The sequence below is a fragment of the Lampris incognitus genome, chromosome 6 (assembly GCF_029633865.1).
Source record: "Lampris incognitus isolate fLamInc1 chromosome 6, fLamInc1.hap2, whole genome shotgun sequence".
Taxonomy (NCBI): Eukaryota; Metazoa; Chordata; class Actinopteri; order Lampriformes; family Lampridae; genus Lampris; species Lampris incognitus.
In genome coordinates, this window is record NC_079216.1 from 55,432,082 (window position 1) to 55,457,933 (window position 25,852).

At 47.5% G+C, this 25,852-nt stretch overlaps 1 protein-coding gene across 1 annotated transcript; it reads right to left on the bottom strand.

Moving 5' to 3' along the window:
- Nucleotides 1-403: 403 nt before the first annotated feature.
- On the bottom strand, nt 404-25,576 carry tshz3a (teashirt zinc finger homeobox 3a). The gene is made up of 2 exons (XM_056282058.1): nt 25,234-25,576; nt 404-4,651 (listed from the first exon to the last, which is right to left on the bottom strand). The coding sequence occupies exons 1-2, from the start codon at nt 25,271-25,273 to the stop codon at nt 1,338-1,340; spliced, it is 3,354 nt and encodes a 1,117-aa protein (XP_056138033.1). The 5' UTR covers nt 25,274-25,576; the 3' UTR covers nt 404-1,337.
- Between the last annotated feature and the right edge of the window lie 276 nt (nt 25,577-25,852).

Below are 25,852 nucleotides of genomic sequence, written 5' to 3' on the forward strand. Positions count from 1 at the left end.
GCTGATTTGTGAATGCTTAATCATAGTATTGTGAGAGTGTTACAAACAGGAAGCCGGGTTTCATAAGTACGATTTTCCAGTAAGCAAGATGATGAAAAAAATTACAAGTGAAGATGAGATTTTGGATTACACATCCCAGATAAAACTGCAGAGAGCCGGCACTTATATTCGAGCTTTCTGGCAGCTTCGAAATTCCACTTTTTGAAATACCCATTGTTCTGTCGACATTTTAACAATAAAGTTGATCTAATCTAATCTAATCGAATCTAACAAACTCTGATTGACAAAAGCAATCTACCTGGTTTGAAATAAAATTAATAATCAAAATTCTTGTGTGTGAGTAATACAAGTGTGCATTTCTCTGGTCGGGAAATCAAAATAAGACACAGCATTTTTATGCATCAGTTAAGTCGATTTAATCATTGAAGCACAAGGCATTAACATATTTGTATTCTTTTTTTTAATCAAATAACATTTATAAAACTATTGTGCAAAACAATGTAATTTTTGTCTTCTTCAAAGGCTCTGCACCAGTGGATAGTCATAGTCCTCTTAAATTAGGAAATATAACAAGTATGCATAATTTAAACAGCAAATTATAAGATTATATACTGTATGTACATTTTTACACAGACCTGGATTTTAAGTGCCCCCGACTCAATGATAAAAGAACGAGGCAGCTTTTACAATCAGCAAGAAAATCAATAGGCTGTACAAAAAGAAAAGAAAAACCTTTATAAACGGGGGGAGTAGGGACTGGGATTACCTTGCTATTTGGCAGATTCTGGATACCTTTCCCAGGCATTTTGGCCGTTCTTTTGCGTTAAAAAGTTTGCCAATATTCAACGGGCGTTTTAGAAATGTGACAGGACTGTACAAACTTGACGGTAACATTTGCTGAACATGCAGTCTACCAAACCAAATTCACAATAAATTGAAAAATAAATACAACAAAACTGATATACTTCAAGTTAATTGTTGACCTTCTTGTCAGGGAATTCACCTCGGTCATAAAGTCTGTCCTTTATGGTCTTTGCTTATCATGGTTGTATAAGAGGGAGACAACAAATAACAAGGACTCTGGTGGTCTATCCCTTAATAAGGTTAATGTCATTAACCTATTTCTTGAAACATCCTTGACATGTGAGTAAATGTCACTTGAAATGCAGACAAATCAGAAACTTCTATAGGCCAAATTAATGTAAACACCTTGTGCTAACATTTTTGACAGTAGTTCATGGCATCTTTGTGAATTTTACATGTTTGAGATATCCTCTGTTTTTCATCAACGGGTTTTTCCACATATGTTTTCCAGTATGTCCAGTGCTGAGAACAGTCTAGTGATTCTCCAACTCGCACACATACAACAGATGGTCCTCTGGGGACTTCCCATGGCTCTTGCTGAGGTGGAGCTTGATGGCGTGCTTACTGGCAAATTTACGGACACAGAGCTGGCAGCGGTAAACCGCCCCATTACTAGTACAGTCATCTTGTGACTGTGGAGAGAGAAAAGACTCAAGGGGCACAAGTTTGTCAGTCAGACTCTGGGAGTCCCTAACAGTCTGTTTGGAAGATAGCTTGGCCAGGTCCCTAATTCTAAAACCCAGGTGGGCCTCCAGGTGACAGATATATGCTGCTGGGGTTCGGATCTGTGAGGCACAGTCACTGCAGTAGAACACCGGCTGACCTGAATCAAGGTTCTTGAGGAACTTGGTTCTGCCAGTTCTCCTCAGCTGGTACTTGACATTAGCCAGCCAGTGACTGATGGTTGTCATAGAGAGGCCTGTGAAACGGGACACATGCATCCTCTCCTGCGGGCTAAGGTCATTGATGATGTACTTCCCCTCAGATGTCTGCCTCAGGCTAGAGGCAAACTGGGCCTGTAAAAGCAGCAGGTGCTGGGGGTTCCAGTTGGAATGACGGCCCTTACGTTTGTGGCCATGCAGCAACCCATCAACATCTTCTGGAGTAGAGCCAACCACCTCTGACCGGTCTGTGATTCGTGATCGTGAGGGGGGTTTGGAGACATGGTGGGACTGTGTCAGGTTTCTTAACATGTCTGAAATATCAGACAAGGCATTTTCATGTAAGGGACTGCTAGATGTATATGGTGAGACCACTGTTAGCTTAGCAGGAGTTATTATGGAGGAGGGGGAGATGGAGGAGGCTGTGGATGAGGGGGTCAGGGGGGCAGAGCTTATAGAACCCCTTCTATCACTCTTCCCTTTTGTTAGGTCCATAGGCTGGTCATCACTGGGCTGGCAAAAACTACGGTCCACTCCAGGTTCAGGCTTTTTAGTCTGTGTGGGGGGAGCAGCCACAGCTGCCCTCTCGGCCATGCTCTGATTCAACCGAGAAAGGAGGCTCAGGGGATCTTGGTTTGGCAGGGAAGGCTTGGCTGCTTTCCCCAAATGGATGTTCATTACAGACTGAAGAGCACTTAGAGGGTTGACGAAGGGCTGCTCTGGGGGAGGGTGACCAGTGATGATGGTGGTGCTACAGCTCAGAGCAGAGTCCAGTGGGGATTTGATGTCTGTCTCTCTTTTGGGTTCTGTTATTGGGGATGCCCTGCTGCTATGGCTTCCCCTGTCGCTGTTGGCTGGCGTTACCGCTCTCCATTCCGAAGGTGATTCGGCTCCTCCTCCCTTCATTGATTCTGCAGTCTCACTACTACAGGGGGAGAGATGCTGCTCTGTCTTAGGAGACATCTGCTTCACCCTCTGCTCCACTTTGGCTACTTTCTCAGTCACTTTCTTAACCAACTCCTCCATGGCCTGGAAGTTGTTACTGGGGAGGGGTGAGGACTGGGTAAGAGGTGGAGAAATGAGGGGTTGGTTAGAGAGGGATGACAGAACTTCCTCCCCACCTGTGAACATGAATTTCAGAGGGGAATTCTTCTCTGCACCGACCTGGGGGAGCTTAAGGGCATTGGGGAACTGGTAGGCTGCATGGATGCTAGGATAGCCCCCCCAGCTGGGGTTTCCACTCTGGGCTTTGTTGATGGCTGTTGTCACAGTGTTTTCCAGGGACTTGAGGATGTCAAAGCCACCTTTAGGGCTCTCCTTCAAATCCTCTTCAGTCAGATAGTTATACTTGGAGATGTCAAATTTTTCCTCCTTCTCTGCATCCTCTTCCCTCGCTTCTCTTTTTGCCACCTGCTTTTCATTCTGGACAGCTTCCTCTTTGCTGCACTCCTCCTCAACCTCCTCTTTTTTAATCTCTTTGAGGAGAGGGGAGGCAGCAGGTGGAGTTGTGGTGGTAGGAGGTGGAGGAGGAGAGAAAGTGGATGGAGCAAGCGGGACAGACTGCACCCTCTCCTGATTTGGGGTGGAAACCCTCCCAGGGCTGGGGGAAGTGGCTTCTGGGAGGGGCTTGACTCTCTTCCCTGTGGAGTTGGTCACCCTCAGGAAGTGTCCGCTCACCATCATATGGGTTCTCAGTTCCTGCAGTGTGTTATGCGAGCTCCCGCACTCCATACACTTGAGGATCTGGGACTTGTTGGACTCAAATTGCCAAGCATAGCTAGCCCCATTCTGGTGGCTGTAGCGGTTATTAGCAATTGTATATGGGCTGGAGGAGGCTTTGTGTGAAGATTCACTCAGGTCTGCCTGTGGGAGCTTAACTTTTGGGGTCCCTTCTCTAGAACGTGGAGTGGATGTGAGATCCAACCCGACAAGGCCTCTTTTCTTAGAGGCGATGATTTTGGCTGCCACAGGAACCATTGGCTCCTTTAGAGGCACTTTCTGGTAGTGTTTGGTCTTGATCATGTGGACACTGAGGTCCTGAAGGGACTCAAAGGAATGGCCACAATACATACACTTCAGAACCTTCTGGGCATCCTCCTTTCCTTCCATCTCAAGGAGGGACCGCTTACGGGGCTTGGACCACCGTTTGGCACCACCACCAGCCCTGTCTTGGTTGTCATCACGGTAGTGGCCTGTATCATTCATGTGAACAGTCAGCTCCACCAGGGTGTCATAGGCAGCGCTGCAACCCTTACAACGGAACTTGCTAGCTCCTGTAAAGATGGAGCCAAACAGCCTGGGGTTCTGTCTGTGGAGCTGTACTGTACTGAAGAGGCTGGGTTCAGACTGAACAGGGTGACGATTCTGCGGAGGGTGCTGTTGTAGTGTTTTGGCTACTGCTGACTGGTGCCAGTCATAGCTATTGCTGCTGCAGCTGCTACTGCTACTGGTGCTATTGCTACGAGCTGGCTTCTCGACAGAAGCTGTAGACTGTGCCTGTGTTGGTGTAGTGTTGAAATTTACAGGAGACCAGAAGGAGCTAGTCAGGAAGCTGGAGTAGATAGCCTTCATCTGTTCCAGGGTGTCACTGCTTATGGACGGCATCTCTGTTACACCATTTAGATGTGCAGCCACTGAGCCACCCTCCATTTTTCTGGAGGGGCTCTCAAAGTCCGACAAGGGGTCGCTAGCCTCACTCACGTGTGACTCACTGTCCATCTCCTTTCCAGAGAGCTCTGCGGCACTTTCTAAATCCTGGTCACACACCGGCTCCTTGGCCACCCCCATGCTGCTTTCTGCAAACTCCTCATTCACAGGAGGGTCATCCTGAGAGACAGCGGCCAGGTCCTCTGCTTTCACCTCCTCGTCTTCCACAGTGTGCTCCATCAGCTCCTCGGGACTATAAGCTGTGAGGAACATGGAGACAAAAGAGAGAAAGAAACAGATGAGTTAAAATTGCAGGGAGCCAATACAGTATGTTAGAATAACTGAAAAAAGTTTCCCTGCGATGTGTGCCTGAGGACTCTCAGGGATAAATGAGCCATCTGTGTGGGAGCCTTTAAAGCTGAGCTGAGAAATTACAGTCATCCCATTTCACCTCATCAACCGTTGAGGTGTTATTTTCCTCTAGGCGAGCCTGTATTTATATACTACCCCAACCACACGGAACTTATGCCTCCCCGCTTTTCACTCCTTCTATTGGAGGAAAACAAAAAAGAAATATCTTGGCAAAAACATAATGCACCATTTTATTTATCTCAGGGCGCAACAGCTTGAAATGAAAACTAAATCTGAAATTAATGAAGCCCAATCTTGCTATGGCATTCTCCTCTGGGGTAATAAATGAGTTGGATCAACCTCCATCTGTCAGTTAATATGTCTGACGCCTCTTCAGCTGCCTCTTTTCTGGATAGATACACACGCACACACACCGCACATGCACGCATGCGCGCACGCACGCACACACACACACACACACACACACACACACACAGCATATCTTCACCCCGTACAAGAAAGGGCTGTCAGAAATGTGTTGATGAACATATTCACACGAGACAGACATCTTTCATTGTCATCGAGACTGAAGTGAGTTCATTAGCTTCAGAAAAAAAAAGTTGAAACTTTTTCCACTTAAGAAAATCTGAAAAGTCCTAACAGGTGCTGAATATCAGGCATACACATCACCACATCAGCTCAACAAAGGAAGCAAAAAAAGGAAACTAGCAATGAAATAAAATGGAGACAAAGAAGGTGGGGCAAGCCAGGGAAGAGTGGGAGAAAGAGGATGAGGTGTGACGAAGGTGGGCCACCCAACATTCACCTGGAGACAGGTGACAAGGTTGCACATGCATGTGTATCGGCGTACAGTTTGATGTGTTTAAGAGTGAGGAGGGTGTCCCGCTGGGCCGAACTTAGTTCTGGCGGATCTCAGAGGGCATCTCAGACCCCTCCCCCCACCATCCTCCATGTGTGACGGTCTCCTGTGGAGACGGGACCCGCCCCCAATCTCCCAACCATCCTGTCCCTCTCCGCTGTCAACCTGGCACGGCTAAGTGGGACACTCGTCTCTGTGATCGGGCCGCGTCACCAGCCTCTTTCTGCCCCCGCCCTGCTTAGCATCCGACATTCCATCTATGTAAGAATAAAACCAGCTCCTGAGCAGAGGAACTGGTCTGGGTAGTTTGGAAGACACTCCTGATGGATGTTACAGCAAGGCACTATGGATGCAGAATATGATGGACACACACACACACACACACACACGTTTTTCTGTGCTTGAGCAGATCCCTCACTGACTACGTTCATAACCTAGCCTCTGACCCCAACCTTTACCGTCATAACTACATGCCTGACCTTAACCCTGGCCCCAAATTCAACCTAATCCTAATTTTAATCCCAAGCCTAAACCCAAATCCCAACCCTAAAACAGACCCTTAAAGAAGAAGTGAAAACTGGCCCAAAAGTCCTCTCACACTTTGCAAAAATATCCTCACTCTGATGGCTGGAAACTTAAAATGGTTCTCACAAATACAGCTGGACAAGAACACACACACACACACACACACAAACGATTAAACTTGCATGCACACAAACATCTAAACAAACGGAGGCTAATTCCTAAATCTGTCAGCTCCTCCTGCTCGTACATGGGCATGCAGGCAACACACACACACACACACACACACACACACACACACACACACACACACACACACACACACACACACACACACACACACACACACACACACACACACACACACACACACACACACACACACACACACACACACACACTTGTCCAGTCTAAACAAAAATGTCATAGCTGAAATAACTCCCATTTCCAGTGCTAACAGCCAATCTCCAGGCAGCCGAGCGGCTGGCGCTGGTCTGATTTGGGCCCCGGGGGCAGAGTCAGCAGGCGGCCCTGCTGAGAGGCCGGCCTAATGGAGACCTGGCAGGTGCGGCCCAGTTACCATCCTCCCGGAGATTTGGTTTGTCACTGGGTATCCATTACCTGCCATTCTCCGCTGATCGGCCCCGACAGCCCTGATCAAAAGATGTCGCCGGGCCCCAGTCGGCTTGGCAGTCAGTGGCATGTCGTTTGTAAAGAGGGCCAAGCAGGGTGTAAATAAAATGACATGATCACTTCCCCGGCCCCTCATGTTCTGGACACAATTATGATAATGTGAAAGTGGGGTGGGGGGCTGGAAGGATGAGTGGGGGGGTAAATCGCTCACGCTCGGGCAAACAGGCGAGGGAGATATTTCACCGCTACCAGCGTATGTACACGCACACAGCCCACCCCCCCTCATCATTTCTTTTTACTTTCCCTCTCTCGGTTTCTCCTCCGGACAGGGTTTGTGTCGGAGTCTCATCTGAAAGAGGAAACCCAGTCGGGATGAGGTGGTTAATGTGTTTGCGTCCTGACCAGCTGGTCACAGATGTCGGCTTGGATCAGAAGAGCCGGGCGCGCTGCCTAACCGAGTTGTCAGGCCATCTCTCTCTTCATCAACTATTGGGAAGATATCCCACACTTTTTTTGTTTGTTTTTTTCATATTCCCCTCACACTTAGTCTAAGTGCTGCTGCGTCCAATTTCACATCGTTTTGGCCCTTTTGCAAAAGTCCCTCTGGTTCTCAGCTTTGGAGGGTTTTTTTTTTTTTTTTATAAAGCATGCTTATAACATCCTCACTCATCCTTAGGGTCAGGGATCGCTTGTCATTAAGCTCTGCTAATACAAAAACAAGAGAGAGAGAGAGAGAGAAATGAAAAGACAGCGAGCGCAAGAGACAGAGAGAGCAAGAAACAGAGAGCGAGAGACAGAAAGAAAGAGAAAGATGAAAAGAGCGAGAGAGAGAGAGCAAGAAACAGAGGAGACAGAGAAAGATGAAAGAGAGAGAGCGACAGCGAGAGAGAATGTGTGAGAGGGAAAAAAAAGGGCTCCAAAGGGGCCGGCTATAAAAACCAAGCATCTAGTAATGCGCCTTGGCAATTTAAAATGCAAAACAAAAACCATTATGTCTGAGGACTATCTGTTAATTTAATCCCCAATGACCGATAATCCATCACACAGGGTGACAACCACATCCAATTATTCTCCCTGGCTTGACTGACAACAGAGGTGATTTATCAAGCTAATAAAAGGTGATAGGAGTAGAGGCGCCCTCACACTTAAAAAGAAAAAAAGAAAAAACAGAACAAGGTTTATGAATTCAACAATACACTTGGATTCAGTCTTGGCTAATATGGAGACTTATGCCATGGAGCCAGTATGCAGTTCCCAGATGATGCCGATGCCGTGTGTGTGTGTGTGTGTGTGTGTGTGTGTGTGTGTGTGTTGTATATATACACACGTGTGAGTGAGTGTGTATGTGTGTGTGTTCTTGTAGGATAAAGTGAGCTAATGCCATGTGAGGCAAGACAAGAACCATTAGGTCCCATGAGTGATTCCTGGTGGGTGGGTGGTGGGGGGGGGGCAAGGTACACTTTCATGCGATCAACATCTTAGTCACACCCCACCATAAAGAAAGAAAACCCAAACAAACATGATGCACACCGACACAGAGAGAGTATAAACCATACATTTAGAAACACGCGTCCCACAAAAATGCGCACGCCCTCGAACGCGTCGACGCATTCATTCCTCGCGCCAATATAAATAAAGTCAGTGAGCTGTGGCATCCCGCTCCTCGTGCACGCACGCGCACACGCATACATACACGCGCACATACATGCAAGCGATGAGGAACGACAGTGACATCTTGGCATGCACGAGGCATTCCTGCGGAGTATCATTTTCATAAACATAAGGGCCGCAGACGAGGGAGGGCAGATCATCAGATAGAAGCGCTGCAGCGCTGCTCCGATGATCGGGAACAACAGGCAGGGCAGAGACAGGCGGCAAGTGATTAAGCAAGAAGGTGTTGTGGCTGCTTGTAAAACCGTCGCCCCCCCCCCCCCCCCCCCCCCGTGGGTTTTCTTCTCTTCCAGAGTAGTGCCGGGCCGATATGGAAAATATTATCATCACGATAATCACAGGCAGTCTCACGCCGCACCGATATATAGGACGGCATCTGCTTGCACATGCTGACACGTGGCGTTTAATAAGAATCCAACTCGGGTTCATCACATTGAACTGCTCGGTAACATGAGGCGTGATATCAAACCAAAGCTGGTTTTCAAATCACATTCCCTCAAGTATTTCAGACATGACTGTGTGAGAAGTATTACGGGACAGATTCTCCCGTTACCCGACCCGTTAGGTCGGACCCTTTGGTCGACTGGTCGCCCATGGTGCGGGAGATGCGGGTTCGCGTCCCGGCTGCGGCTGTTCCCAGCTGCCCCCTGAATTCGCTACAATAATATTGAGGCGTCCGGGTAGCATAGCGGCCTATTCCGTTGCCTACCAACACGGGGATCACCGGTTCGAATCCCCGTGTTGCCTCCGGCTTGGTCGGGCGTCCCTACAGACACAATTGGCCGTGTCTGCGGGTGGAAAGCTGGATGTGGGTATGTGTCCTGGTCGCTGCACTAGCGCCTCCTCTGGTCGGTCGGGGCGCCTGTTCAGGAGGGAGGGGGAACTGGGGAGAATAGCGTGATCCTCCCATGTGCTACGTCCCTCTGGTGAAACTCCTCACTGTCAGGTGAAAAGAAGCGGCTGGTGAATCCACACGTATTGGAGGAGGCATGTGGTAGTCTGCAGCCCTCCCCGGCTCGGAAAATAGGGTAATTGGCCAAGTACAATTGGGGAGAAAAAAAAAGGGGGGGGGGGACAAACAATAATATTGAATTATTGCCCAGCACTACATAGTCAAGAGTGGTTTAAAAGCATTGTGCATTTTAAAAATGGACATTGCACACATGCATGCACACACACGCACGCACGCACACACACACACACACACACATGCACGCACACATACACACGAATCAATCATCTGTGAGTGATGCAGAGACTTGGCAACATAAAAGCTAAATGTCTGAATTGGTGTCTGCGTACATGTCTTTTAGAGAATGGGAAATTATGAAGCAACCATGGAGTCATGTACTCAGCTGCCATGTGTCGCCCCCCCCCCCCCCCCCACACACACACACACACACTGACCATAGCTCTTGCTCCTGGTCTGGCCCCCACAGCTGGGGAAACATCTAACAAGCTGGGAGCCAAATCAAGCCCAACAGCGGCGGAGTAAACAGGATGTGTCATTAAAAGGGAATCATACCTGAATGTGCCTCGGCTAACATCACCGGCCACATGTGTGCCAGGAAAACAAAAACCTTGCCGCTGGGGCGGTGATACGACAGTAGCGCAACTTTCCGTCTCTGCCTTTTCTACTGAAAAAGCCCAGGCTGGGATAGCCAAAGTTAAAGAATCAAAATGCATCCGCCCATCTTTTTTCGTTTTTTTGGATATAATAACGTCAAGGGTAAATCCGTTTGAGTCAAATAAGCCCATTTTTAAATTAACAGTTAGCCATCTCGCCACTTTCAAAGAGGATGTAACCCTATGTAGTCTTCATCAGTAGTACACAGCAGAGCCACCATGGAGTATTTTGGTTCTTACACCCTGTTAAGTTACATAATAACCGAATCCTCTGACATCACTGGCAGACACTCTATGGGAATGTGGAAACTTACTTCCTGGTTTGCAAATGGGCTGCATTGTACAAGAAAATGTGAAAAACAACACTACATACAGCTGTATGGTGCAGCATTGTTGTTCACATTTTCTCAACGTGAACAACCGGGAAGTGGATTTTCACATTGGTGGATTGTCTGCTATTGACTTCACCGGCTGACACAGACACACACAAGAGAAAAGTGTGCGGTGTAATGTGGGTTGTTTCTGAGCAGTAAATGGTTGTTTGTCTGGTAGGGTGGGGGTGGGGGTGGGGGGGGGAGACAGAGCCAGGAGGCCGCGGTTAACTTTTTCTTTATCACTTTGACGTATGCATGAACTGTGAAGTGAGAACCGCTCCGCACAAATATAGAGAGCGATGGTCTTCTTAGGGCTCATTGAAAAGGGCTCTGCAAGAAAAAAAGGAAGGCTTTTGGACGGGTATTCCCGCATGGCTGTAACTAAAATATTAGCAAAACAACCATGACCGCTTCTGTGCCGGGACTTTGGTAATAAACGAGGACATAACGTCGGTTTTGAAAGAGGAAAGAAAAGAGTTTCGCCGTCTCTTGTTCCCGGTGATTTATGTTAGCTCTAGTTTCGCTGTTTCTCTTTGCCGTGCATGTGAATGGGATTTGGCTCGACAGATGCCATCCAAATGAGTCACAGAGATGAGGAGACTAGACACTTAATTTGGGTCCTGTGCTAGTTGGGAAGACTCGGATTCAGCCGGATATCAAAGAGAGAGAGAGCGGGGCGTCTGAGAGAAGAAAGTTAAACAGTGTGTCACCACGTGATGAGCGTTTCTCCCCCCCACCCCACTCCGACATATGCACAGTACTTTAAGTGGACCCTGACGCCCTTAAACCAACACGGCCCCTTGGCGGGGGGCTCTTACTGACAGGAAACAGCCTCAGAACACCACAGGGCAGGAAGTCACCTCAGTCTCAATCAAAAAGACCACAAACCACCGACTTCCACTCTCTCTCTCTCTCTCTCTCTCTCTCTCTCTCTCTCTCTTTCTCTCTCAAGTTTCCCAGCAGCCAAGAACTCTTTAAATAGATTACAATAATTTCATTCAAAAACAGCCCCATTCTGTCAAAATACCAGCAGATCAGTAAGATACCTAAAATGCCTTTCTGCCGTACACATTTGTCAAAGCAACGCGCTCAATCAAACTTTGTTCTCTCTCGGGTTCCCTTTGATCCTTCCAGTCTCGCTCCAAGTCCCATGAGAAAATATGCAACAGGTGATCAGTGGTCATTTCAAAAAAATGAAACCAGTCCCGACATTAAGTCCCCATTTCCAGATATGAACAAAGACAGCAATGTTCTGCCGCTCATATCTTAAGTGTTTACAATCTGGCTTTGCTAATGCACTTGGCCTATAAAAGCGTCCGCGGATGACTCCAGGTTATTTTTTTGCGTGCGTGTTCTCTACCCCCCGATGGCATTGAGAATACATTGTGTCCGCCGATTGTAGTGCAGGATGTGTGTTATGGGAGATGGGAAAAACAGAGATATTATTCTGGCCGCAGGCGAAGCTGAGGGCTGAACCACGGCAATGCACACCGAGACGGGGAAAACAGGGAGAAAAGAAAAGAGAAGAAAGAAAAGACGAGGTGAAAGAGAAAGAAAAAGGGGACAAACTGTATGATATTCAACCCTTGGTTGACTGTTGAACCGGGACCCCACCACAAAGAGCCAGCTGAACACACAGACCTCAAGGATGTGACATTTGCTCGTATATCTGACAAGAAACAATCCACAAGGACGTAAACGTCTCCCTCTCTGAGTCTAATATAATTAGTTACTGGCTGAGGAAGAAGTCAGAGACCATCGAAACTCGTAAATTCCCCAACCCCAGTGTTTGGAAGTTGATGCAGCCACAATACACGACGAACAAATTGGAAACAAACAGGAAAATAAACTCGGCAGTTTACACAGGTGCAGAAATCGAGGGCAGTTATGCAGCAGGCTCAAAGAGAATTATTCCCGGGGAAGGACGCGTTCCCGTCCCACACCGAACATCAAACCTCGTCTCTGGACACAAAGTCAGTAACTTTCTCAAAGACAGACTCTCTGTCTCTCGCTCTCCAACATTTTCTGTAAATATTGCCAAATCATAAATTCAACAACAATACAATAACAGACACAATAATAACATAGTAATAGTGATCCCAGTAGTAATAACAACTCATGTAATATTCTCTCAGATCAGAATACAAATGCTTATTTATAAGATGTGTGGGTTTATTTGTGTGTGAGCGTATGAGTGTGTGTGTTTAAGTGCATTGAGGGTGTATGTGTGACGGGTGTACTGCGCAATCGGACCTGACTTGAGACAAGCACATCTCATACACCTTACAACACAACACACATTTAGATTACATTCAGATAGCAATTTCTTCTATTCCATTTTATTCGGTCGCTGTCTCTTTTTCTCTGTCCAGCTCTCGTATGGATCCATGGTTCATATCTTTTAACTGCTTTCTTTCCCCTTGCCTCAGATTAATGAGGCCTCCTGACAATAGTGTGACTCTGGTATAGGTCACCTGGCTCTGCTGGGACAGGTTGCAGTTACTTCTACCTGGGGGAGGGTGGGCGGGGGGGGGGTTGCCTGGTTGTGTCGTTGTCTCGCTAGCTGGGGACAGACACGAGGCTTGAGCTGGGCATTGCTGACAAAATCAAATATCACAATATTTTTGACTGAGCACCTCGATATGTGACGAGGAAATTTTAGGAAATGGCCATTAGCGATAATGTGGATATGATGACTAAGCGGGTAGAGGCATTCATTGTTCATTTCACTCAGCCAGAACAGACTAAAGAGGTTCAGAAAAATGTTATCACGTTAATGTAATACAGCCCTCAGGTCCAGGAAAAGACGCCATTTCAAAATGCTGTTGATAACTCTAGAGGAATGAGCAAAGAATTTGAAAATAAACAAGAATTAAAAAAAAATCTTTAAAATAAACCAGCGCCCCTGCTTCTCCGCTGGCTCGCTCCATGGCACAGGGCTATCCTGACTGGTTGTTCAAACTGAGGCCTGTGAAATTGTGGCCTATAGCTAAATGCCTACAGCAGCTTTAAGCTATATCAAGATATTACGAAAACAAACATCAAGGGCCCTATTTAAATGATCTGTGGTCTAAAGCATGGCAAAAGTGCATTTAGGGCATGTCCAAATCCACGTTTGCTAGTTACACAGCATATCATCTGGGCACAAAGTAAGGCGCAAAAGGGTTGAATTTAGTCTCTTCATTAATCATAGGCGTGTTTTGGGCATAACATGAATCAAACCAATCAGAGTGTCATCACCCATTCCCTCTAAAAGCCAGGTGCACTTGCACCTTGGCGCATTGCTTTTGAAATGATGGATTCAGCAAGTTGGAGAAACGAGCAGTTTTCTGCTGAGGGAACGGATCTGCTCGTGTGCAAAGTCAAAGCATGTGAACAGATCATCTACAGGAGTAGCAGAAATCCACCAAAGCTCCCCGTCCAACTTACAGGCTCTTGTATTCAGTGGCGGCTGGCCAGTACAGGGCACTGGGGCGCGGCCCCTTCAAATATCAAGAGATGAAAATCTACTGAAACATGCTAAATATAATTTAGCTGTATAATGCAAATAATTATGAAATAAAAGTGTTTTCAGTCTGTGAGCGCCTGTCAGCAGCCATTAAATATTGGTTCCAAATGGTACTTGGTTGGTTTCTGTCTGAATACATATACAACCTGGGTGAGGGGCACTGGCCAAACGATACCTTATGTAAGCCCTCAAACTTTTGGCAAGCAGGTGACCTGAGGCTGCTGTCTGATTGGTCTTCAGGTTTTCCATGGGGCGCAGTTCCCAGACACTCCCACTTTTATTGGCAGTGAATTGGTATTATTTTAATGTTTTTTGATCTAATGTGATTGGACAATTCTCGTGGCTGTCAATCATGTTCACACCCACCACAATGCCTCGTCTCGACTGTCAATCATCCACCGTCTCCGAGCCCTGATAAAACCTATAGGCTACATTGTCCTTCTTAATAACTCTGTGACAGTGTGGACATTAAAGCAGCTGTCAGGTGTGCTGTGCCAAGGTAAATTGTGCCCCCCCCAAACATTTTTAGCACCAGCCGCCACTGCTTGTATTGATGCTGAGGAAAGTCGACTCATCTCTGATCCTTTTTTGATAAGGCTATTTTTTTTGGTGGGTCTTGATAGACACCCTCAACCTGACGGGTACGTTTAAATAGCTATTGCCACGATTGGTCAAATAATTAGCCAACTTCGTACCTCATTACTGCAATTAGCTATGTAGTTCTGGTAATTATAAGCATTTTGACATTTATTGTTTAAATGTCATGATGTACACAATAGTAATCTTTCACATTGTAATGTTTTTAGTGGTAATTTATTGCATGTTTATGCACAGCTGCACGTCCCTGTGTGTAACAAGCAGCGTGTACGTGTGTTGTGCACCTGCCTATGTGGGCGCATCGTCAAATATTTGGGTACCATCGATGAGCACCTCAAATTTGATGTGAACACGGAGGCTATTGTGAAGTGGGGGGCACCAGAGAATTCACCCGTCGCAAACTAAATTCCTTTTCCTGTCAGTCCCGTTGTCCTCTTTCACTTTTATAAATCTTTTATTGGGAGTCTCCCCCGAGTTTTTGTTTTATCTGCTGGTTTCACAGCCTCACGGCTAAAGGCGGAAACAGCCTGAACAGCACTGTTAAAATCTGTTCCAAGATCACCGGAGTGAAACAAAGAGATCTGGTTTCTTTTTGCAGCCAACAAATCCTCCAGAAAGAAGGAAGTTGCTTCTTCTGCACACGTTCTTGCGAGGGGGTTTTCTCCGTTGCCATCAGGGGCGTCGTTACGTTTTACCTGCTTGTAAAACTAACCGTTATTCCAAATCACTCATTCCCCCCACAATTCCACCACTACATGCTCTGTAGTTCTTTTATTGTGTTTTTATTGTGTTACCAGTTTTAATCTAGCCCATCAACATTATTAACTGCTTATAGATCTTCCAGATTTTAATTCCACATTTGGTTCCCTGGAGTGTTGTTATTTATTGTTTGTGTTATTTGTTTGTTTGCATGTTATTGTGTTTTGTGTACAACAAGCTGCTCCAAACAAATTGCCCCTAGTGGGATTAATAAAGTTGTTTGTATTGTATTGTACTATCTGAATAATGCGCCCTTTAAATAGCAGGAAAATGCTGCACCATTGACTTTAGACCAGGTTTTTGTCGGTCAGTCGCGCAATCGCTTTCCGCCGCCTCAAGATAGCAATGCGCCAACAATGCGCCCGACCACACCTCATTTTAAGACCAACACACCCATGGGCGCACAGATGGGCGCTAGTAGGTACATTTGCCATTTGGGCGTTGGGCGGGAAAATGACAACTGTGTCGGTCGGCAACTAGCAAAGAAACGTGCGCTGCGCTCTTTGCGTCAGGTTTAAGATAGGGCCCATCCATCCATTATCCAAACCGCTCATCCTGCTCTCAGGGTCGCGGGGATGCTGGAGCCTATCCCAGCAGTCATTGGGCGGCAGGTGGGGAGACACCCTGGACAGGCCGCCAGGCCATCACACAGGGCCTCGCTTGACTTCAGTGATGCGCTTAAACGTGTGGTAGGTCGAATTGCACTGCGTAGCCACATCTTGTTTTAGTCAGTCGAGCCTGTCCCATTTGCAGCTGCACCTCTTGAAGCTTTGCAGAGGCCAGTGCGCTATTTAAAAAAAAAAAACAACCTATATCCATTTTGACATAACCTAAAAGGCCCCTCAGCAAGATAGGGCCCATAGTCTCACATATTTCAAACGTACAATCAGTCAAAATTTTCTCCCTACTGACCACTATCAGCAACCAAAGCTGCCAGTAGAAATCCTAACAACATCGGCAACTGGCCCTTTGAGCAACCGTGGTCCACAAGTGACACAACTAACGCTAAAAACAGGTCACAATTTCACTACCGAACGCAGAAATCCCGCAGATGTGTCAAGCGAAGAGGTAAACGTTTTGGAAAACACCGTACCATATTTATAACTTATCACATATGGTTGTATAGTCAGTGACAATGCTGCCTGTCCAACAGCAGCATGGCTAGCTCCCCATCAGCTTTTACACCTTCATAGTCACAAAGCAAAAATTACATTTATTCAGAATTACTAATTTTTTTGCCCGATGATGGCGTTTTTTTTTTAAAACTCTATTTAGAGCTGTACTACAAAGCTGGCTCCTCCATTTTGGAAAGTTGAAACGCCCAACACAATTAATGTGTGGGGACTCGTCGGCTTTTTTGTTTGGAAGGACGTTAGATTTCTAAAAGGTGGGGTACTCTCTATTGGATTGTTTACCCAAATTAAGATTTTTGGGTCGAAATGCAGGTTTTGAAATCCCGAAATCTCCGCATCTGGCAATGCCTTAATTTTCCAGCTGGTATCAACCGACAGTTCTGTAAGACCCCACTGATACACGATGTTCATTTTTTTTTACTATGATCTTCAAGTCGAAATTTCACTGCTGGAACCTTTGACCTTTATCTAACCATGCGAGTAATGAAGAAACGTTTCTTATTCACCACAGCAGCCTGACAAATGGGAAGAGGGTCTCCGGAGGAAAGGTCGGTATCGTATCACGATATTGCATCATATCGATATATCGACCAGCTTGATCTGGGGACGGAGACGGGGGACAGGGTTGGGGTCGAAGCCGCAACCAAAGTTGGGTATGTGGGGCTGTGAGGGAGACGGCCAGCCCGGCCTCTCTCAAAACAAACAGCTGCTGCCATGATCTCCTAGCAACGAGGAGGTGATGGACGCAGCCCCAAGATGAATAGCCGCCATAAATCACGCTAGTGTGTAGGAGAAACAGGAGGAGGAGGAGGTAGGAGCGAGGGAACGAGAGGAGGACAAAAACAAAACAACCTTTCCCCCCCCCCCCCCTCCGCTTTTCCTCTGCAGTCGGCAGCAGCGCTGGCCTTGCCTTGACCCCTCACTGTACTCTTTTATTCATGACTGTCGGGGAATGACATGGATCTGTGGACTTTTCGGGTTCGAAGAACCTCAATGGTGAGTTTTAGATAAGCGTTACGGTCGAGTCATACCGGATCAAATATGAATACACTGAAAATGCATGGTTTTTTTCTTACATTTCTTTCAACGCCTTGAAATGAAGTGCTTTTTGTTTTGTTTTTTTTCCTTCGTTTGACTGTTGTGACGATTTCATTTTCTTTCAAATAATGATAGTAATAATGAAAGATTATACATCTCGTAAAGCTGCACTGCAGGCAAGGCAATCTGGGTAGTGTAGTTATGGGACAAACATCCCTGGGCTATCTGATTATGGTCTTCTGCTGTGGCGCTGGTGTCTAGTAACACTCAGAGAGAGGGCTCAGCCATCCATCACACAGTGAGTGTCTGTCTGAGGCTTTCCACCCTGCTTCTTCTCGTCCTGGCTCTCCAGTTACAGTCATACACGGCCGGTCTAAATAATATTCTCGATGATAAATGGCACTATAAGCCTGGTATCCATCATTAATCTGATTTTTAAAGAAGCATCCATCTTGGAGAAAGCGTGTTAGGGCCACGGGAGAGCAGAGCAGCTTGGGTTCATTTGGAGGCCAGCCCGCTGCATGAGTGATATGAGTGATACCTGTCAGCCCCGCTCATCAGGGAGCGGCGCACACGCACACGGGCGTACACGTACAGCATTATACATAGACGCCATATGGCCACACACACACACACACACACACACACACACACACACACACACACACACACACACACACACACGCATTTACCACTCATACATAACAACTGCACAAATATACATATTCACACAGCCTCAAGAACAACACATTCATCAACTTGTATACTCACAAACCAGATTTCCTTCCTTCATACAGACATCTAGAGACATGTCATGGAGGAACATTCTGTCACTCATCACAACATAACTCATGTAATTCGATCCCCTCTTGTCATCCCGAAAAAATCTCCCCTCCCAAAAGCCTCTCCTGAAGGGTTTCATGCAACCTCGCTCTTCCCTGGAAAAACTATACACACACTATAAAAACCACACACACACACACACACACACACAGACGGCTTTTTCCTATCCCAGCTCTCTATTTCCTTCTCTCTCCACTGACTCTACCCCTCTTTCCCCATTCCTCTCCTTCTCTTTGTCTCTCTCTCTTAGTCCCTCTCTGTCTAGTTTTCTCCCCTTTCATTCTGTGCCTCTTTTCCTCTCACTCTCTGCCATCCCCCCTCACCCCCCCCCCATCCCCGTGTGTCTGGTAAAGCCTGTTTGATAAATGACACACGTCAGCATGTCAGAAGCGAAGGGTGGGTCAGTGATAAATGACTCTGTTGAAAAGGAAATCGGCTCTCTGGCATGGCCGAGCTATTCTCTTCCCAGATTGGGTTTCAGGACCCCTGAAGACCAGAGCGGCTCAGTTTCCCCGAAAAGAGCACACATCCCACCGGGCTCTGGACGCTCTCTTACCTCTGGGAGGGGTGGCGGGGAACTGGGGGAGTATAGTGGAAGGGGGACGAGGGGGGGGGCGGTAGGATGGAGCCAGCCTGCCCCAATTGTCACCACAGTGCAGCTGCATCTATCACAACAGCGGTGGGACTATTTTTATAAAGCCTCCAACTAGGGGGCCTGGACGGCAGGCCCCAAATGTACAAGCTCAGATGAGTCCACCCAATGCTGCACACGCTGGAGAGCGAGACAGAGGAGCGGATGGCGAATGGTTCGGGGTGCACAATATCTCTGCCAGCTTATCGGTATTGGACAATAACTGCTTCAAAATGCGTCAGCGGTATCAGGACAAATATCAAAATGATGCCCGGTACATCGCCCCGATGTGACGATGCATTAATTATGTGGCAACGGCAATGACGGGCATTGATGGAAAGTCAGGCTGCCCACAGGGGCGCTTTCAAGGACAGACCTACTGTAGAAAAAAATGTTATGCCAAAATATGTTACACAACTTTTTTTTTCCCCCCATTTAAGAGGAAGCAATTTCTGCGCCTCTCGTCAGTTAATGCAGACACCTGGAAACAGTGTCGTGTTAAATGACAAACCACAACAGGCCCCACGGCTGCATCTGCACCAAGCATCGCCGCTACAGTATCATAGCAGACGAACGCCACTGGTGGAGACTGAGACACACGGCAGTATTGCGATGAAGTGAAAAATACCAGTATCGATATCGGCTCAAATGACCGTGGAAACGATCAGCCACGGGGAGACATTTCAATATCCCACAGCCGTCAGTGAGCCGCATGCTCACCTCATCCATAACAGTTTGGAACGGCAGCACGGGCAGCCACACGCGCGCAAAAACTGCAGCACATAGTCAATAAATCAACCAAAAGTACTGGCACCCCTCTTCCGTCAGCTGAATTACTATATCTAAAACGGACAAGCAAAAGAGCAAAAACAAAAAAACAAACCTCTGACCTCTCTCACCCTGCTCACGACCTCCTCCAGCCGATAACCTCTAGGAGGCGCTATAAGTCCCTGCCCCACCAAATCATCCCGTCTTAAAAACAGCTTTTCCCCCCATTGCAACAAGGACTCTGAGGACTTCCCACTGAACCGGACAGATTTGCCTGCGCTTGACTGTGAATTTTGTCTTGCAGCAGTCTGTGAATATTGTCTGTTGTGCTACTCATTATGTCTGTTGTGATGTTGATATCTGCCAAGGGGTTATTATTTTATTTTTTTTGTGTTTTCCCCCTTCTTTTTCTTCCCAATTGTACTTGGCCAATTACCCTATTTTCCGAGCCGTCCCGGTCACTGCTCCACCCCCTCTGCCGGTCCGGGGAAGGCTGCAGACTACCACATGCCTCCTCCAATACATATGGAGTCACCAGCCGCTTCTTTTCACCTGACAGTGAGGAGTTTCATCAGGGGGATGTAGCACATGGGAGGATCATGCTATTCCTCCCAGTTCCCCCTCCCCCCTGAACAGGCGCCCTGACCGACCAGAGGAGGTGCTACTGCAGTGGCACGGACCACATCCGGCTTTCCACCCACAGCCACGGCCTATCGTGTCTGTAGGGACGTCTGACCAAGCCGGCGGTATAATGGGGATTCGAACCGGCGATCCCCATGTTGGTAGGCAACAGAGTAGACCGCTACACTACCCGGACGCCCCCGATATCTGCCTAGGTTTGATGTTACTGGCTCTACTGAATGGAGCTTTGAGTACTTGCAGCAAAGTCTACCGACCTCGGTCGTGTGGTCATTAATAAATGACGATGACGACGACATCGTGCGTCCCTACTAACGGTCTCCCCTCCTTGTGACACTGGTACAACAGTCCCGCTCTTCTTTTTCCTCCCAGAGCCCAACCCTTTGGCTTGACATCTGCCAAGTGTGTGTTAAAAAGGAGAGCAGGCCTGTTTCAGTGAAACAGCCCTTCTAACAACCTCCCCCCTCCCCTCTTCTCTCTCTCTTGCTCTCCCTCACTCTCCTCACCCTCTCTCGTTCACTGGTTGGCTGGCAGGGTGGCATTGTTATCATTACACAAGCAGGATTTATGGAGTCAGGGCCTATGGCAAAAACAAAAAGGCATCTGTCAATACCTGTGGGAAACACTCCATCAGCCCTCCTCCTCTTCCACTGGCGCTCACAGCCTCATTAGGCATGCACTTATCAGACACATAGATCACAGACGTGACTCAACCCCGCCGGAATCCAGCCACAGGACTTCTGAGCGGACCCTTCAACGGCAGAGCATTTACCATGCTCACACACCTGCAAAACAACGCCAGGGCAAGCCATTGTTGCTTAGGTGGCCCGTTGGTGTGTTTGTCGAACAATCAAAGACCCAACTCGGGCACCCCACCCACCCGCCCCACCCCTGCCGCTTCTGCAACAACACACTTCACACATCAACAGTGGGAATGCAGACATATCATTCGGATAAACAAGACTAGGGTTAAAAGCTAGTATCGGGCTGCGCCGTGACCACATTCAGAAAGCGGCTGTTTTGACATTGGTTCCGTGAACAGCGGCTGTACTGGACGGCAGTTTCCAAACCCTGATTTATACGGATAAATAGCATCAATTTATTTTTTATATGAAAGGTTACCCTGCTACGATCATTGCTGCCGTGATCACTGGAAAGTCTGGGCGTGCATGTGGCTATTAGTGCCGCTGTTTGTGAATTGGACTTTCAGTAGTATCCATGAGCAGCAATGTATTACGTTCGTTGGTGTGTGAACCTCTGTGCTGATTCACGGCCAGTAGGGAAACTCCCACCGCCGTGTTTACCAGCGACGTCGTTGGTCGGCCGACCAATCGTGTAACTTTAGTGATGCCGCTGGTGGCCGCTAGCTGGAACCGTCATTGGTCACCTGATCCGGTGGCCCAATCATGTCAAAGTTATCACTCAGTCAGTCAGTCAGTCACGCTAACTATGATCACTCAGTCAGTCGGGGACATTTGCATCCGTAGGGCTGGCCCCCCCTGGCCGGTCCAGCCAAAAGTAGCTTACCTCAGTGCACTTACTGCTTTTACAACCCAGTCACAACATGTGTACATCTGTCCACAATGTGTGCTATAAAGGTGTATTTTTTACAAGTGATGCTGTAAGAGTATATAAATGTTTCCACACCACGTTTTGAGTACTGTGTATCTGAGCTGAGATGGTATATAGTCTGTATAGATGAAAGGGAGGTAAATGGGGCGGCGGCAGGGGAAGGGGGCCTGAAGACAAGAACAGATGAAACTGGACAAGGAGCTTGCAGAGTTCAAGGAATTATGGTCTGCAACTGACTTTCACCCATCAGGTGTTCTTTGGTTGCAATTCCTTTCATCGCAATAGCTGGCCAAACCACAGATATACACATAAACACACCACACACACATACACACACACACAAACACACACAAACTCAACAAATCCAAAAGCTGCAAATCTGCTCTGATGTGCATAAACCCATATAAACACACACCCACACCCACCCATCTTCCAACCCAACCCCAACCCCCACCCACCCACACACACAAACACACACGCATGCATGAGTGATGGCTGCCAGTCTGGCATAGCTGACCTGGCAGCTATAATCCTGACCCTGCAGAAAGAAGAGACCGTTGCTGTGAAGCCCAGCCTAAACCAGACATACTCACATAGCCCACTCTTCTCTCTCGTTCTTCCTCTCCCCCTGACCTACGCAGAACCTCCCACCCTCTGCTCTCTTACTGCTGCCCAGAGTGCAGGCCATAGAAAGGCACAGGGCTGGATTTCATGATGCTAATGTGGAGATATGATACTTGAAGGAGCTGATAGAAACATGCAGTAGTTTGTATACTGTATTTAAAGTCACACCAACTGGCCAAACGCAGACATTCTCGTGCATACACTCACGTATATAGGCTGCCCACGCAATGTACTTAGACCCATCTTTACCTACACGTCGTAAAGCCTGTTGACCGCCTGTTTAGCAGTCGGAGGATTTCAACTTTCCTAAGCGCTTTAATTTCAGCCACTTCAAGTGCTGAGTTTGTGGAAAAGACTTAACTCAAGTTGTAAAAGAGGGTGGCTTGCATTTCCACAGCTGTATGAGTGAGTGGTCGGTCTCTCTCTCTCTCTCGCTCTCTCTCTCCCTCTCGTGTTTGCCAGGCTGTTTACCTAGCCGACTGGCCTTGGTTGTTAAGAGCACTCAGAACTGACCCAGGTACGCAGGCCCATTTGTCACCTGCAGCGGAAAATTGAGTTACGGCACAACCAAAGGCGAGTGGCTCTGTGTAATATCAAGTTGATTACATCAAAGTGGTGGCAAACCTCATTGGGCCGGGTACCCCGAGCTTGTCATCTCCAATCACAGGGCCTGTCGGGACTCCATCAGCCTCACGGCTAATTGGACCAGCATTAATGAAGCAGACAAAACAAGTTTTCGACCGTGGACAGAGAACCCCTCTCAGATAAAGAGAAGGGAAGGAACGAGTGAAGAAGAACAGGAAGGAAAGAAAGAGGGAGAATGAGAAATGAGGAGATAGTGTGTTTGAGAGACAATGGGAAGCAGGGGGGTCAGATTTTTCATGCATGTCTCAAGGTTGCAATGGGCTGACTCTCACCCTAAATCCCTAATCAAGGCCCATCATCTGTCATCCTTTTCTTTGCTCTCTCTATCACCATGCTCTGTGCTGCAATCAATTCATCATCACCCTTTGTGTGCCACTGAACAGTTGACAACTTTATAACTTGCAGCTGCACAGGCTGACTGGTGGGGGTGGGGGGTGGTGGGCATGAAAAATGAAGAAATGAATAGATGAATGAATGAACAAAGGGTCCCGCATTCTGAAAAAAAAAGTTGTTTTCTCAAAACACAGAACGATCTGTATTACCGCCTTTTATTCCCCGACATCAACAGAGATACAGCTACGTAGGAGAGAGGAGAAGGGAGAGGTGGAGGAGGAGAGAATGGAGGAAATGAAATGAAAGAGAGAAGAAAAAAAAATCCTCCTCACTGATCTGAAATCAGAAAGCTTTCACTCATTCTTTATGTGCTCCCTGCGGCCACTCTGAGCCAGTGAGCATGTACATTAGGCTGGGGCATTTTGATGAAATAAAAGCCCAGGCCAGCTTATGGCTAAACAGAATGGGAGCACTCACTCAGCCTGTCTCTGATTGACCATTAAAGCCATTGATGAATGGGCCTGTCAGAGGAGACACAATTAAATCAAACATGAAACAAAGCCGTTGTGACGGCCCAGTCTGACAGAGCAAACCCATTCCTCCCCTCCATTACACTGCACACAGCTCCTTTTACAATCCCTCACCCACCCAACCACCCACCCTTCCACCCTCCGCCCCTTTTTCGCCACTGGTGTGTCCCCGTGTGTGTTTGTGTGCCGTGCGTGTTTTCAAAGTGAAAAAGTTAAGAATGTGCACGTGAGTGTGACATTCTCTAGTGTGTGTGTGTGTGTGTGTGTGTGTGATGTCTCATTCTGAAACCGCTTTATCCACCCCACAACCCCCCCTTCTTTTCTTTTTTTTAAACTTTTTTTTTGTGAGTCACTTGACCATCACAGGAAAGAGGAAAAAGTACACAGGGCTTTCAAAGTGGTTTAAGTGTGACGTCAAGGATCCGCAGCACATGGGGGAGTGATTTTCTGATGCAAATCGGAAAGGAACAGATCAAAGCCGGATGACAGCCAATCAATCAACCGTCAAATCAGACATGGCAACTGTCGATTATGGCTTCTTCCACTCCACAAAACCCCTTTGTCCGCGCTCAAAATTGTTTATCTTTTATCCCAAGGAGAGAGAGAGGGGGGGGGGTAGAGAGGTAGGCTTATTGCCGCTAACCTATCCCGAATGTAAAGAAGTTATCCGACCAAATGCTCGTAGAGCCCCCGCCGGCCCGCGGCTCGCCCCGGGCAGCCAGCAGCGACAGGGAATAACGCCGTTTTTCCCAAACGCGTTACGAAAGGAAAAAAAAAATTCTGGCAAGTCACGGAAACTTGAATCCAAATCATCCCAACTTGGGAACAATAGGGAACGAAAGTTAACTATAAGCTAATCTGACACGGGCTACATAAACTCGACGAAAGAGAGGAGGGGGGGGGCAAAAACGTTAGTTTTGTCCCAGCTAAAGGAGGAAAATAAATTGTTAGTCCAATATATCGTACACTAACTGTTTCCGTGGCCTTTCTCGGCAGTTTCTAAGCCTGTAGCGCTGTCTCGTCGAGCGCATCTTCCAAGAAAAAAAAGACTGGGGGGGGGGGGGAGAAAAAACTGGAAACGGAAATGCAGCGACCGTATAAACGAGCTGTAGGAAACAAAGGTAACGTTACGTCTGACGGCTTATCGGTGGAGTGATCGACGTACCTGCCGAGCGCTTGGGCGCCTCTTGTTTCCTCCGCGGCATAATTTTCTCTCTCTCTCTTTTTTTTTTTTACACCCAGCTGGCAGAATCCAACAAGGTCCACTTCTGGAAGACTACGCCTTCGCGACGTAGACTACACAACATCGGGAGTCCGGAGGAAAACTACAATCATTGTTATGGAGGCTGATTTGAAAAAGTGAGCAAAACAGATAATGTGTATATGAAAGGGGGGAGGTGGGGGCGGTCAAATCGCAGGAAAAAAGACAGGATCTATTTCGTCCCCCGGACTGTCAGCGGTGATAGTCAGCGGCAACGCGCGTGCAGCTCGGCTCGCTTGTCTCAAAGCGTGGCAACAGGCAAAGTTGAGGGATAAACGAGAGGATCGCGTCACTCAAAGCAGGAGAATGGGCAAACCCACCGCTCCGTTAACTCTTTCCATGTCAGAAGGGGGGCGGGCCCGACTCCTGCTTTAATCAAATCCACATCCAATGAGAGCATGCCCTGTTTATTGCATACTACTGTAGTATATCTGGGCCCGTCATTATAGAACAGCCTAGCAATTAACCCGCTGTGATCTGTCCGGGTCAAAATGACCCGTTTTATATTACAACAGTAAACTAT